The 14568-nt window shown below is 43.1% G+C and overlaps 1 protein-coding gene and 1 non-coding gene across 2 annotated transcripts in view; one reads left to right on the top strand and one right to left on the bottom strand.

The window, feature by feature from the left end:
- Window positions 1-14568, top strand: part of LOC126310771 (uncharacterized) — a 186006-nt gene that overhangs the window by 92216 nt on the left and 79222 nt on the right. The window contains exon 2 of the mRNA XM_049992114.1: window positions 13321-13524. Within this exon, the coding sequence (XP_049848071.1) occupies window positions 13338-13524 (187 nt within the window). The 5' untranslated portion in view covers window positions 13321-13337. The remainder of the gene's footprint in view (window positions 1-13320; window positions 13525-14568) is intronic.
- Trnat-ugu (transfer RNA threonine (anticodon UGU)) lies at window positions 11417-11491 on the bottom strand. The gene has a single exon. It is a non-coding gene; the product is annotated as a tRNA-Thr (tRNA).

The raw sequence follows: 14568 nt of genomic DNA, 5'->3' as shown, positions 1-14568 counted from the left end.
CATGGCACACTCGTGAAATGGTCCTACAGAAAATCGCCACTTCATCGCTATCTCGAAGATGCTATGTCCCATCGCTCATGCGCTGGCTATAACACCACGTTCGAACTCACTTAAATCTTGATTATCTGTCGATGTAGCAGCAGTAACGAATCAAACAACTGCGTCAGACATTTGTTGTCTTATACAGGTGTTGCCGACCGCAGCGTCGTATTCTGCCTCCTTACAAATATCTGTATTTGAATATGCATGTGTATACTAGTTTCTTTGAGGCTTCAGTGTATATCAGGAATGCCCACCCGCCCCAACTTCGAAAGGGCAGCAGCATTACGTATCTACGACCGAGCCACTTGTCTGGCGTAGCAGTAATAAATTATATATACAAATATTCTTTGTGTATCCGTATATCTACTAATGAAAACCATATCAAAACCCTTACAGTAGTCTCCCAACAGAGACAGAAAAACGCGGCGGGTACTTCATTTTACAGTATGTAGTGCTACTCTATAAGTTGGACGCTACTTCGGAGGCTTGTGTGTCCCTAACGCATCCTGTTTATGCATCTGGGGAAAGATGACCTACAGCTTGACATAGAATCCGAATCACGTGTCGTTTCTGGCGAATCCTCACGTCATGGAGAGGTCAATACTTGGTTATAAACGGCAGACTGACAAATTCATGCCGTGACTGGGATTCAATTCTTCTACCTTGCGGTCTCCAAGGACGCACTTTACTACTAGACCACGAGACCCGACCTAGAGTCTGGTACGCTACTCTCTGGAGTGGCAGCGGCTGTTTACTGCTTTATCCGCAAGGCACCGCCTTCTCCGTTCTTAACCAGTTCGCAGCCCCCATCATTGTCGCTAGATGTCACTCCAAACGCCAATTAAATATGGAACTACACACTCCTCATCACTTAGCAGTATTAAATTACACACATCAAAAGAAGTTTTGCATCACTCCGGTTCCCAGAACTCCTGAAGACCGACGTTGACTGTGAATATTGTATCACAGACACAGTCCCTTTGACTGTTCAGATATGTCACTTAACCGGCGCAAGGATGTAAATAACCGTGCATGAGCAGCGCCTATTAGACGGAGAGGGTCCGACAGCCGATGAGTTCCAGTCATACGATCAGGAAGGAAGTACATGGCTCGCGTTGTCTGTAGTTCAACCATGCCTAGACGGTCAACACCGCGGTTCTATCGCGTTCGCATTGTTACTTTCTGCCAGGAAGAGCTGTCAACAAGGAAAGTGTCTAGGCATCTCACAGTGAACCAGTGTGATGTTGTTCGGACATGGAGGAGATACAGAGAGAGACAGGAACTGTCGATGACATGCCTCACTCAGGCCTCCCAAGGGCTACTACTGTAGTGCATGACCGCTACCTACGGATTACGGCTTGGAGGAACCCTGACAGCAACACCACCGTGTTGAATAACGCTCTTCGTGCAGCTACAGGACGTCGTGTTACAACTCAACCTTTGCGCAATGGGCTGCATGATGCGCAACTTCACTCCCGAGACCTATCTTTGCAACCACGACACCATGCAGCGCGGTACAGATGGGCCCAGCAACATGTCGAATGGACGGCTCAGGATTGGCATTACGTTCTCTCCACCGAGTACTGTCGCATATGCCTTCAACCAGACAATCGTCGGAGACTTGTTTGGAGGCAACCCGGTCAGGCTGAACGCCTTAGACACACTATCCAGCGAGTGCATCGAGCTGGAGGCTCCCTGCGGTTTTCGGGTGGCATTATGTGGGGCCGACGTACGCCGCTGGTGGTCATGGAAGGCGCCATAACGGCTGTACTATACGTGAATGACATCATCCGACCGATAGTGCAACCATATCGGCAGCATATTGGCGAGGCATCCGTCTTCACTGACGACAATTCGCGCCCCCATCGTGCACATCTTGTGAATGACTTCCTTCAGAATAACATCGCTCGACTAGAGTGGCCAGCATGTTCTCCAGACATGAACCCTATCGAACATGCCTGGGATAGATTGCAAAGGGCCGTTTATGGACGACGTGACCCACCAACCTCTCTAAGAGATGTACGCCGAATCGCCGTTGAGGAGTGGGACCAACAGTGCCTTGATGAACTTGTGGACGAATACACACATGCATCAATGCAAGACGACGTGCTGCTGGGTATTAGAGGTACCGGTGTGTACAAAATCTGGACCACCACCTCTGAAGGTTTCGCTGTATGGTTGTACAACATGCAATGTGTGGTTTTCATGAGCAATAAAAAGGGCGGAAATGATGTTTATGCTGATCTCTAATGCAATTTTCTGTACAGACTCCGGAACTCTCGGAACCGAGGTGATGCAAAACTTTTTTGATGTGTGTATATACAGAATCTTTCCTCGTGAATCACTCTACGTGTTAGTGAAAACCCATATCAATATTCTTACGGCAACTCTTGAGATTAGATAAACGTACAGATGGAAACAGTGATATGGGCGACTTCAATCTATGTAAATAAAAATCTAAATTCGTTTGTTCAAATTAGTGCAACTTCCAAAGTTCATGACCGACTGATTTGAAATTTTGACACATATATATCGTGAAACTCTCAAAATGTACATGTTGCTGTAATAAACGTTTAGATAGATGTAGACTATATAATTTTTAAAATATAGACATACATTCACGTTAAGAAAATAACAGAACTTCTTGAACGACTAGATATAGGATGTGCATATATATAGGACATGTACACTAATTTGTTCAGAAGAAACGATTAGCATTTAAGCCATGTCGGCTCTATGGTTCAAGGCCAACATCAATATCGCAGCGCAACACCACCCACCGGTAAAATGTGTCTGCTGCTCTCATTGTTGCTATAAACCGAAAGTAATGGATCAGTGTTACTTGGACAGACGTTCAGGGTGCCTCGTACATGCATGCGCGAACACTACCGTCAAATCAGTGAGTTTTGAAGAGGGCGAATTTTGGCATAAGAAGAATGTGATGCATCCATCAGCGAAACTGCGGCTCGTTTGGGGCGAAGTGTTTTGGCATTGGAACGGATGTGTGTCGGATGGTTCACGGAAGGCCGTAGAACACGACGAGTTCGGTCATGTCGCACCATCCACACCACCCCCAGAGAAGATCGACACCTCGTCCCAATGTCAATGCAGAACAGACCTGCGTCCTCCTCAGGTCGGCGCAACAATGGAACATTTAAACACTTCGTACACTATCAGAGGTGACAGTCCGTCGCCAATTATTACGGCATGAGTTGCGTGAGCATCGTCCACTTCTCCGCCTACCTCTGAAAAATGTATAGAAATATGGCAGACGGCAATGGTCTGTGGAACGACATCACAGGGGACAGGAATGGTATCAGATAGTGTTTTCGGACGAATCCAGGTTCTACTTGTTTGAAAATGATGGCAACATTTTGGATCGCCGCAGAAAGGCGGGTAGGGGTGCACAATAGATACAGCGTCAACTCAAGGCCTTATAGTAGGGGGTGTTATTGGGTACAATCGTATATCACAGTTGCGGTGTGTCTAGGGCACTGTAACCAGTGTGACCTAAGTGAATGACATCCTGCGATCCACAACCACAACCCATACGCTTTCAGTATAATATTACAGAAGCCATTTTTCAGCAAAACAATGCACGGACACATGCTGTTGCATGAACACATGTCTTCTTGGTATGGCAGGGCGTCAAGCTTTTGCCCTGGTCCACCAGATCACCAGACTTGTGGGTGGGATATGTTGCAATGACACGTGCAGTCCTGTGTCCCAATGCCAACCACCACATATGCACTTTGCAACCATGTAAATGCAGCATGGATGGCTATATCACAGGACGCCAATCATGCCTCATACGCGTCGATGCCATTAAGCATGGAAGAAGTTAGCAGTGCCCAAGGAGGACCATGTGCCTACTAGGTAGCTGAAATGCTAATCATTTTTTTACAGAACATAGTAATGTACATGCCCCTTGAATATGAATTTCCTATCTCTAGTCGTTCAAGGTGTTCTGTTTTTTCTGAACACAAATGTATATACATGAAACATACAATAGCGAAACGTTGTTAACGAACAGGAAAGTTGTGTTTATGACTTATTGGTTTAATATTAGAATACTACTACAGAACCTCAGTTTTTCAGTAACAATACACAAGGCTCAGGTCAGAGAGAGGTGGTCAGGGGGGAAGGGGGGGAGACAGGAAGTGAACAGAGGGATGAGATGAAATGAACATAGAAAACGGGAGAGAGGAGCTGCAGAGAGAGAGGGATAGGAGAATATGGACAGAGAAAGGGAGCAGGACTTGGCGGACTGTGAGAGGGGGAGAGACGAGGGGCAAGAGGAGATGGAGAGGGTTAGGAAAAGACGGACAGAGAGAGGGGGAGAGGGGGAGGAGGTGATGGACAGGGAGAGGAGAGGGGAAGGAGATTAAGATGTATATCCACTTCCCATGTATATTAGAAACCTGTACTGTCTCTTTTCTTTCTTTGCCATTTAAGCAGACTTAGTGACAGCAAAACTCGGCTAGCCTATAATATTTGTAGATAAGAGTGACAGTGACAACAGTATTAAAATTATTGTAAATAATTCCAAATGTACTGCTACTGGAATAGAGACTCAAAAATATTCTTTACCATTACGTGTTTTCTATGAAAACGGTGCTGACCCGAGTTTGGCGAAGAAATATTAGTTCTTTAAATCTGTTATTTCTGTTATGATCTAGATTTTCCACTTTTGCTCATAGATGAATATTTCCATTTCCTCCAATTTGTCCATTTTCCAACTCTTCTCTAAAGTGTGTAGTACTTTAGATCTTGCTATAGTCTATGAACAACAGAAATTCACACGTTTCACTCTATGTTTACCTTTCGCTTCGTATCCAGAAATCAAATTGCAGCATGTTATTCCATTTATCAGTGGGCTGCGCCAATTAGTTTTTGTTTCTTTGGCGGAGGGCTGCGTTATAATGGCGCGTGGATATCAGTGTTTACCAGATCTGTAGCTGCAAACGAAGAAGAAATTAATTACGTAACTTTACCTTATAGAGATTGCAATTATAAATTTAGGACTAATCAGTACTCTGAAATGAAGCACCCGGGACCACTGGTCCCTTACACCATATTTATCAGAAAGTTTACCATTGCCACGAGTGCTGAAAGACATGCCTAGCAGACGTTATGGAACGTTATAAGAACTGCAAGCGTGAAGTTATCATTAATGATTCTGATTGCAGTGAACTGAAGGGACCTTGCCCGCGCTTGCACCATCCGCCATTGTATTAACTGACATTGTTTGTTAGGTGACATGTTGAACGTTAGGAATGTATTTTTTTTGTCCACGATCAAAAGACGAATAATCTTCTCCCACATCTCCGCCTCTTTCTAATTAAGGTTTTATTTTTATATGAATTATTCTAGAATAGCGGAAATTATAACCTGCTCTTTGGTCTATTTAAAATTACAATTTCATCCAGTCGCTACAAAATATCGATTTTCTGTCCCGGACGTTTTGAGCGATAAAGACAAACGCTTCCTCCGGACTTTATTGAATAACGGTGCTTCCTGCGGCACACTAGTCGCTGCACTTCAACAAGACAGTTCGTAACAATGTAACGCGAAAACATTCAAATCTCCACATAGATCGACTGAAACGTATTTCACGTAGATGGGCGGAAACATATTTCTTTAGTTTTCTCATTCACAATTTCTGTCTCCAATTAGATACATTTAGGTGACTGACACTTTGCACTCCGTCGCTCAGTATTCTCCACAAGTAAAAGAACTGAGGTAAATATAGCTACATCTGGCGATGACCCTCCCCTCCATTAATGCATAAAACAAATTTTGTAGCTTGATAAATGTCTTTAATTACTGTTTCAATGGACCACACGATTTTAACCGTGACCACGGTAGTGTATTATATCCAAAATGAGAAAGAAGCTCGCACAACAACAAAATTTATTCCTCATGTGTTTGCGGCTCCCCGCCGAAAACTTGGCTCACTAAAAGAAAAATTTGCGTTTAGGTAGTACACTTCAGATTTTGGTTTAACAACACCGCGTCGCTGAATGGCATTCATATGTTCATTTATTGCCTTCATTTCGCATATAGTAGTTTTCAAGCGTCCACATTATTTTTTCATTGTAGTCAGCCACAATAGTCCACAAATAAAACATTATACTTTCTCTTAGAAAAGGTGTACGTAAGTAAAACAGTATATTTATGTGTTATTACACTCGTAATTTTCATCCTACAGAATCTTTTGAATGAACTTCCAAGCACTACAACATAAAACTGCAACTGTTCAACATGGTAGTATGTGCCAACAAGTAATCGTACTTCTATTCCTGCCAACAAACGACTTCCAATTACCAACCAAGTAGCACAAAGATTATATATGTATCAAAGAAATTCTTTTACATTAAAATGAGTTACTTACCGATATACTTCTGCTTGAAGTTATTTTAAAAGTTTACAACTGTAATTCTGACGACTTCTAATTAAATTTAATAAGCATATTTCGAAATAAATCCAAAACATGTAAAAATTATAAAATTTTTAAAAATGTTAATATTCATGTTGAATCCATCACTTTAATAAATACTTTGCATTTAAGTGTACAAGACTGTTTTATTGTACAAAACAATTAACTTATGTCAATAAAACTATGTTGTTGTTGTTGTTGTAGTCTTCAGTCCTGAGACTGGTTTGATGCAGCTCTCCATGCTACTCTATCCTGTGCAAGTTTCTTCATCTCCCAGTACCTACTGCAACCTACATCCTTCTGAATCTGCTTAGTGTATTCGTCTCTTGGTCTCCCTCTACGATTTTTACCCTCCACGCTGCCCTCCAATACTAAATTGGTGATCCCTTGGTGCCTCAGAACATGTCCTACCAACCGATCCCCTCCTCTGGTCAAGTTGTGCCACAAACTTCTCTTCTCCCCAATCCTATTCAATATTTCCTCATTATTTATGTGATCTACCCATCTAATCTTCAGCATTCTTCTGTAGGACCACATTTCGAAAGCTTCTATTCTCTTCTTGTCTAAACTATTTATCGTCCATGTTTCACTTCCATACATGGCTACACTCCATACAAATACTTTCAGAAATTACTTCCTGACACTTAAATCTTTAGTCGATGTTAACAAATTTCTCTTCTTCAGAAACGCTTTCCTTCCCATTGCCAGTCTACATTTTATATCCTCTCTACTTCGACCATCATCAGTTATTTTGCTCCCCAAATAGCAAAACTCCTTTACTACTTTAAGTGTCTCATTCCTAATCTAATTCCCTCAGCATCACCCAACTTAATATGCTGTTTGTAGTAGCTTACCCGCATTCCTATTTTCCTATTCATTATTAAACCTACTCCTGCATTACCCCTATTTGATTTTGTGTTTATAACCCTGTAGTCACCTGACCAGAAGTATTGTTCCTCCTGCCACCGAACTTCACTAATTCCCACTATATCTAACTTTAACCTATCCATTTCCCTTTTTAAAGTTTCTAACCTACCTGCCCGATTAAGGAATCTGACATTCCATGCCCCGATCCGTAGAACGCCAGTTTTCTTTCTGTGATGACGACATCCTCTTGAGTAGCCCCCGCCCGGAGATCCGAATGGGGGACTATTTTACCTCCGGAATATTTTACCCAAGAGGACGTCATCATCATTTAATCATACAGTAAATATGCATGCCCTAAAACTATACGAAATGTGAAATTACAATTTTTGTCTAGTCTGTTTCGCACAGAGAATACATGAAGTGTATCGAGTAGTCCCTTTCCTTAACTGCATCGACACGCTCTACAATTAGCGAAGGATTAACTGTTGATCAGTTCCGTTGCCATCCACATCTACAACTACACGCTAAAAACACTGGAAAACACAATGAACATGATTGAACACCCTACTTTACAGCATACCACATTCTTCGTATTCCTTCACGAATGGAGTGCGGGACGAATGACACTGTCTGTGCCTCTCCTGGATGCTCTAGTGTTTATTTTCCTCTCTCTTCCTTCTAGAGTGCTATGCACAAGCAGACTCCATCCCGAAAACCGTTTCTCGTAGGGATGCTGGTCAACTTGCCTCAGCTGTGCCCCATTTCATCTTTACCCACAAGTCAAACTCAACTACAGCATTGGTGCAACACTTTTTTGAATGTGCCCCACGTATCTACAAGTCTAATTTCAAAACAATTATAGAAACTCGAACTCTATTCCAGTACATGTCGTACTAACAGCAGTTTCCCAATATTCTAACAATGAAAGCCCGTTTTTTCCCAAGGCGTAACCGAACATATCATTCCATTTCTTGGCTCGAGTACAACAAAAGCCACTGCATTCGATTTTTATAATGTACAGTAAGTCTTGTTTCTGCTCATTAAAATTTCAAAAAGAATTATTTTGGGAGTAACGTTCTAAAATATTAAACTACTCGTTTGTTTAATGATGCTACAATTTCCTTAATCCTCACTGAACAGTTGTTGTTGTAGTCTATAATCTTTCGTGCAGCTTCCCCAACCTATTCACACTGTACTAATCTCTGCATATCTAATGCAGCCTACCTTCATTTCAGTCTACTAACTGTATTCAAGCCTTAGTTTCTTCAGTTTTTAGGCGTCAAACTGCCTTCTATTACCAAGTAAACTATCCCCTAATGTCTTAGGATGTGTCTCATCTTTTAAAGACGTTGTAGCCGGAAGCTCTTTGCTCCCAGACACTATTCTAGTTACCCAGTCTACCCATTTTATTTGCAGCATTCTTCTTTAACACTTATTCCAAAAGCTTCTCTAATTTTCTTATGTTTACCCATGTCTGTAATTTCCTACTTATCTGCAATTTCTGAAGTTTTTGTCTTCATTTCGTAACTAATAAATTATGGTCATAGTCCACTTCAGTTCTTGGAAACGTTTTGGAGTTCAAAATTTCTAAATCTCTGTCTTATAATAATAATAATTATTATTATTATTATTATTATTATTATTATTATTATTATTATTATTATTATTATGTACAGTAATCCTTCTGATGTCTCCAGTCTCTTCCACGATGGCAAACTTCTTTCATCATTCTTAAGTCACATATTTGTGTTATTTCTTTACTTGCTAATTTCTCCGATAGTGTTCTGTGCACACGTCTTTCATTTTACTGCGTTTATCTCCGGTGCAAATAATTATTAAGACGACAAAAATGAGATGATTTTTGGACCGCATGTTTGTTTTCAGTTGGGAGCGAAACGTTACATTATCGGCGCGCCATTACCATAACAGATGCGTAACACGATGTAGTCACAATAAAGCCCTATGACTTCTCTAATTGCGAGTTTGCGTGCTTGTAAGAAAATTCCGTGTTAATAAATCAGTTGGGAGCTACTTCGACACCGGGGTTAACTGCGCGAAACGTTATTCCTGTCGACACGCAATCGATACAGAGTGGTCGCTGAGGCCTCAAATAACACGGGAAGTTTGCTAACAGCGCTCACGCTTTCCGTATCACTTAGAAACTTTTCACCGAAAATTAAACACTCTCTACGAAAGAACTAGTTAACTTCCATGTTCACCCAAAGCCTTCAAGAAATTTTGTAATTTGTGGATATCAACTCAAACATTCTAGCCATCCGTAAATGCCTAGCGCGAGATTGTTGAAGTATAAGTAACCAGTAAACCCCGATTCTTCGAAGAATCAAACTTCCATGGATAAAACAGATTTAAACGTCTGATTGCTTTACAAGTGAGTTACTGCGTTAAATATTTGACTTTAACCACGTAAGCGAGGAAACGTTTAGGAAAGGTTTGAAGTTATGCGTAAAGTTTGTTGGAAGTTGCTAAATGCTCTCATTATGAAACATTGCATGAATATAGTCTGAGTAATTTGAGCTCCATTTAAAGCAAAAGATATTTTTTCACGCGTCTCAATATTTGTGACGTCATATCTCCTTTACTGCAAGTCGTACAGTGATATAATACTGCAGCCACATTCCGCGGTATATCTGGATACTGTATGCAAACTGTTATGAATAGAATGAATAGTAAAGAAGTAATAAATTAGAACGTAATGCCTGATGTTGTAGTTTCACCGTATGAACAATGAAGCTGTAGTAAGCGATATTTTTTTTTCTTTCATCATTTCTTGGGCGTGTCAGCGAGAAGTAGTTTCGTATAAATTAAACTCAGTTGGTGCTGGCGTGTTTGTTGCCGTTGGAAGTAGTTTATCTTGTAGTGAAATACGTGAAATATATTATACTCAGCAACAGGAATCAAAAGTTGGCCCCTTTTACCGCCTCCCGACCAGACATATAATTGCTGAAAGGTACAAGTAAAATTTGAGTCTCGTTTTGAATATGTACTACGACTCGTGAATAAAATGTTCGCGGTTTTCAAACCGCGTCAATTCGAATCAATCCTCGAGCTTTCGATGACCATCTCCGCCATCGTCGCCAGGAGTTCACTTGCTGCCGGGGCTGGATACACATACTACGACTCATACAATTATAGTTGGTGATTAATTGAATCTACCCTTGATATTTACGCGAAAATACGTGCTTAAACCTAATGGTAGGCACAAACCGTATTGCAAAATTATTCTAAGCGTTTTCTCCGAAAGCTATTTTGGATAATTATGTCAGGAGTACACACATAAACGCACTGGATATCTCAACAACAAACAATCCTGAACAAATAGAGAGAGTCACGATGGACACAGAAATTAGAGACTTCCAATAAACTCACAGTTCTTGAAAGAATCGAACTCTCATGTATAAAACATCTTCAGACTTCTGATTATTTGACAAATGATTAGTGTGTCAAATATTTGACGTTAAACACGTAGGGGAACTTCGGTAGAGGGAGGTACCCAATGATCAGCAGTCATTTTGAGGTACAAGAAAATTATAACACGCCGTTAAATTGGTTCAGACCTCTTTATTATAACATTAAATTTCAAAACATTACACTTTATCGGTGTGCAGTTTCCTAGATTAGCATTTTAATTGAAGAATTTGTGAAATCGTGGAGCAATATGGGGAATAATATTTTACATACAAAAATTAGTTATAAATGTCATATCTGCCCCCCCAATGAATCACGGACCTAGCGGTCGGTGGGGTGGTTTGCATGTCTGAGCGATGCAGGTAGCCGTACAGTAGGTGCAGCCATAACTGAGGGATATCTGTTGAGAAGCCAGACAAACGTGTGGTTCCTGAAGAGGGGCAGCCATCTTTTCAGTAGTTGCAGGAAAACAGTCTGGATGATTGACTGATCTGGCCTTGTGTCATCACCTACATGACAATCAAAGGGGTCGTGCTACGAAAAGAAATTGCGCCCCAGACCATCACTCTTAGTGAAATGATAATGAAATCAATATCTTAAGCTGTCGACAGGCGTTGATATACGTCAACAGTTGAAAATGCGTGCCCCGACCGGGACTCGAACCCGGGGTCTCCTGCTTACATGGCAGACGCTCTATCCATCTGAGCCACCGAGGGCACAGAGGATAGTGCGAATGCAGGGATTTATTCCTTGCACGCTCCCCGTGAGACACACATTCCCAACTTATGAAACGTCCCCTTAGAACAATTTATACAAGACTGTGCTTAAACTGACTCACAATATTTTTAGCGCAACGCTATCTGACTTTCAAAAATCCCTACAAAAGAAAGGCCCTGACTAACATTAACCTATACGTTTCACCTCACAAAAATCTTCGTTACTCAAGCTACTGCAATACAGCGAGCGCCACTGCTGCCAGCTAAATAAAAGATTCAAACTACGGAAGGCACTAACCACTGATTGGCATAGTTAGCAAATGAAAGATTTTAATAGGGAACAAACAATGTATTTTCCTTAATAGTGTTCAAAAGTCATAATATATATAGCAGTTCATGACATCCAGTCTTACAAACTTCAAAACTCAGCCATCTCTCTGCCCACATCCACCACTGCTGGCGGCTCACCTCCAACTGCGCAACGCTAAGCGCCGCTAACAGGCCAACTGCCCAACACTACAATGGCAGACAACAATGCAAACCAGTCACAGACTGCACACAGCACAGCCAGTGATCTTCATACAGAGCGCTACGTGGCGTTACCAATACAAAAACCTAAACAGCCTACTTACACTTAAAGTCCACACACTACATTCGTAGTGCCCCTGCCCACTATACTGAGTACTCGCGGCAGACAATCTTACCGAGTCCCGTAAGAGTTTGGCCAATGCGTGTGCTTCCGAACAATGGCCGGTTAGCCTTAACTATATGGAGATGGTATCTGACCTCCTTGAGGCCGGAAACCCTTCTAGAGACGCCCCGGACGGTGGTGGGATATGAATCTGGCTGTTGCTCGCCATAAGGCTCGACAACAAGCAGTGATGGTCAGGGATGCCATTTCTTTACGTAGCAGGACCCCTTTGGTTGTCATTCGCGGCACCCTTGCAGCACAGCGGTAAGTCGACGACATTATACCCCCCGTTATGTTGCCCTTCATGGAAAGGCATCCTGAGCTTACATTTCAGCAAGATAATGCCCGCCCGGACACGAAGAGAGTTTCTGCTGCTTGTCTTCGTGCTCTCCAAACCCTGCACTGGCCAGTAAGATCGCCGGATCTCCCGCCAATTTAGAACGTGCAAAGCATTAAGGGTAGGGCCGCGCGGGATTAGCCGAGCGGTCAGGGGCGCTGCAGTCATGGACTGTGCGGCTGGTCCCGGGGGAGGTTCGAGTCCTCCCTCGGGCATGGGTGTGCGTGTGTTTGATCTTAGGATAGTTTAGGATAAGTAGTGTGCAACCTAAGGGACTGATGCGTTAGCAGTTAAGTCCCATAGTTTTCACATTGTGTATTAAGCTCGTTCGTCCTACGAAGAAAAACATTGGACGCAGGTCTAAGAATACTATTGGTTAGAGTATCACTGTGGTAATATCCTTATCCCTTCTTACAATTACTTCCCGCGATTAAGTCATTAGCTTGGAACGGGCCTTTGTTGCGCGGTCTCTGTTTCATTGCTAAGGAGCCTAACAACATCGAGACTGGCAGGACTTTTATGTAATCGTACGTATGTGATCAGACACGGAACATTTCTGGCCGAAGCCGAACGTCTGGCAGCCGACGGGCGCACACGCAGCCCTTCACTGTTAAGACCCAAGTCCGCTACGGAGGGTCACGTGACCGCTTGGTAGCAGGCCCACGTCATACGCAGCGCTCCAAAACGACCGGTGTGCTCCTTTATGAGTGCGACTGATATTTTATCTGGTGAGCTTACGATCACACGCACAGTAGTCCAGTGTCGCCCCACAGCTCTGACCGGGTTGTCACGTGTTTTGCAGGTGAACGGGGAGCGGCGATGAGCGTCAACTCGAGCGCTGCGGGCCGGCGCTCCACGAGCGTCAGCGCCAGCGTCAGCGCCAGCGGCAGCGCCAGCGCCAGCGCCAGCGCCAGCGACAAGCGCGCCAGCTTCCAGAGCCACGAGGCGCGAGACAGCTTCAAGAGCCTGCACACCAGCCTCGAGGACGGCTCCAGCTCGGGGCACGGTGAGCCCGCCTCAGACCACCAGCAGATTCCAAAACGTTATCGCTAATCTACACTTTTATACATGTATAAGGTATTGAATGCGTATACAATATCTGATCGAAAGTATTCACACACCCCTATATAATGCGGAATTGACCACTAGATGTCACTTCAGGCTGACCCGCCGGTATAAAAGAAGCAGAGGATTACTGCATTGTCATAACAAATGCAGTGACAGCAGAATGGATTGATCAAGGGAGCTCAGTGACTTCCAATGCGGAGTAGTCACCGGATGTCACCCGAGTAACAAATCCGTCTATGACATTTCACCCCGTCTAAAGATGCCGAAGTCGACTGTTGACGTTATGACTGTGACGTGGGAATGCGGAGGAAGAACCACAGCTCACTCAAGACCAGGCAGACATCATTGACTGACGAATTGGGACCGTCGAGAAAGATGTCTGAAAAGAAATCATTCGTAAGTTCCAAAGTACTGCAAGCAGTGCGGCTGGCACAATGAGTGTGAGTAGGGTGTTAAAAACGATGTTCGAGAAGATCCTCAATAGCCACACATTTCTATAGTGGAACTTGAGATGTAAAGAGCGATGCCACTGGACAGTGACTGATGGAGTTACTGGAAGGATGAGTCACACTTCACAGTGTGGCAATACCACTGAAGAGTTTTTATTTGGCATATGCCTCGACAACGTTACCTGGCTTCATGTGATGGCAATGTCTTCGTTCAGAAGATGTGGTGTTAGGCTGTGAGGGTGTTTTTCGTGGTCAGGTTGTAGGTCCCTTATTGCGCTTAAGTAAACACAAAATGTGGAAGCTTATGAACACATTTTCCAGCATTGTATACAGCGTATGGTAAAGGATTGTTTGTACCAGCATGACAAGGCACCCTGTCATAAAGCAGCGTCTGTCTTGTCTTGTCTTGTTGACAATAACTCTCACCGAGCGAATCGGCGCAGTGGTTACCACACTGGGCTCGCATTCAGGAGGACGAAGGTTCAAACCCGCGTAAGGCCATCCTGATTTGGGTCTTCCATGATTTCCCTAAA

This window comes from Schistocerca gregaria, chromosome 1, assembly GCF_023897955.1.
Source record: "Schistocerca gregaria isolate iqSchGreg1 chromosome 1, iqSchGreg1.2, whole genome shotgun sequence".
NCBI classification, from domain to species: domain Eukaryota; kingdom Metazoa; phylum Arthropoda; class Insecta; order Orthoptera; family Acrididae; genus Schistocerca; species Schistocerca gregaria.
The sequence above is the reverse complement of the archived record's forward strand: the minus strand, read 5'-3'. Positions and strand labels throughout refer to the sequence as shown.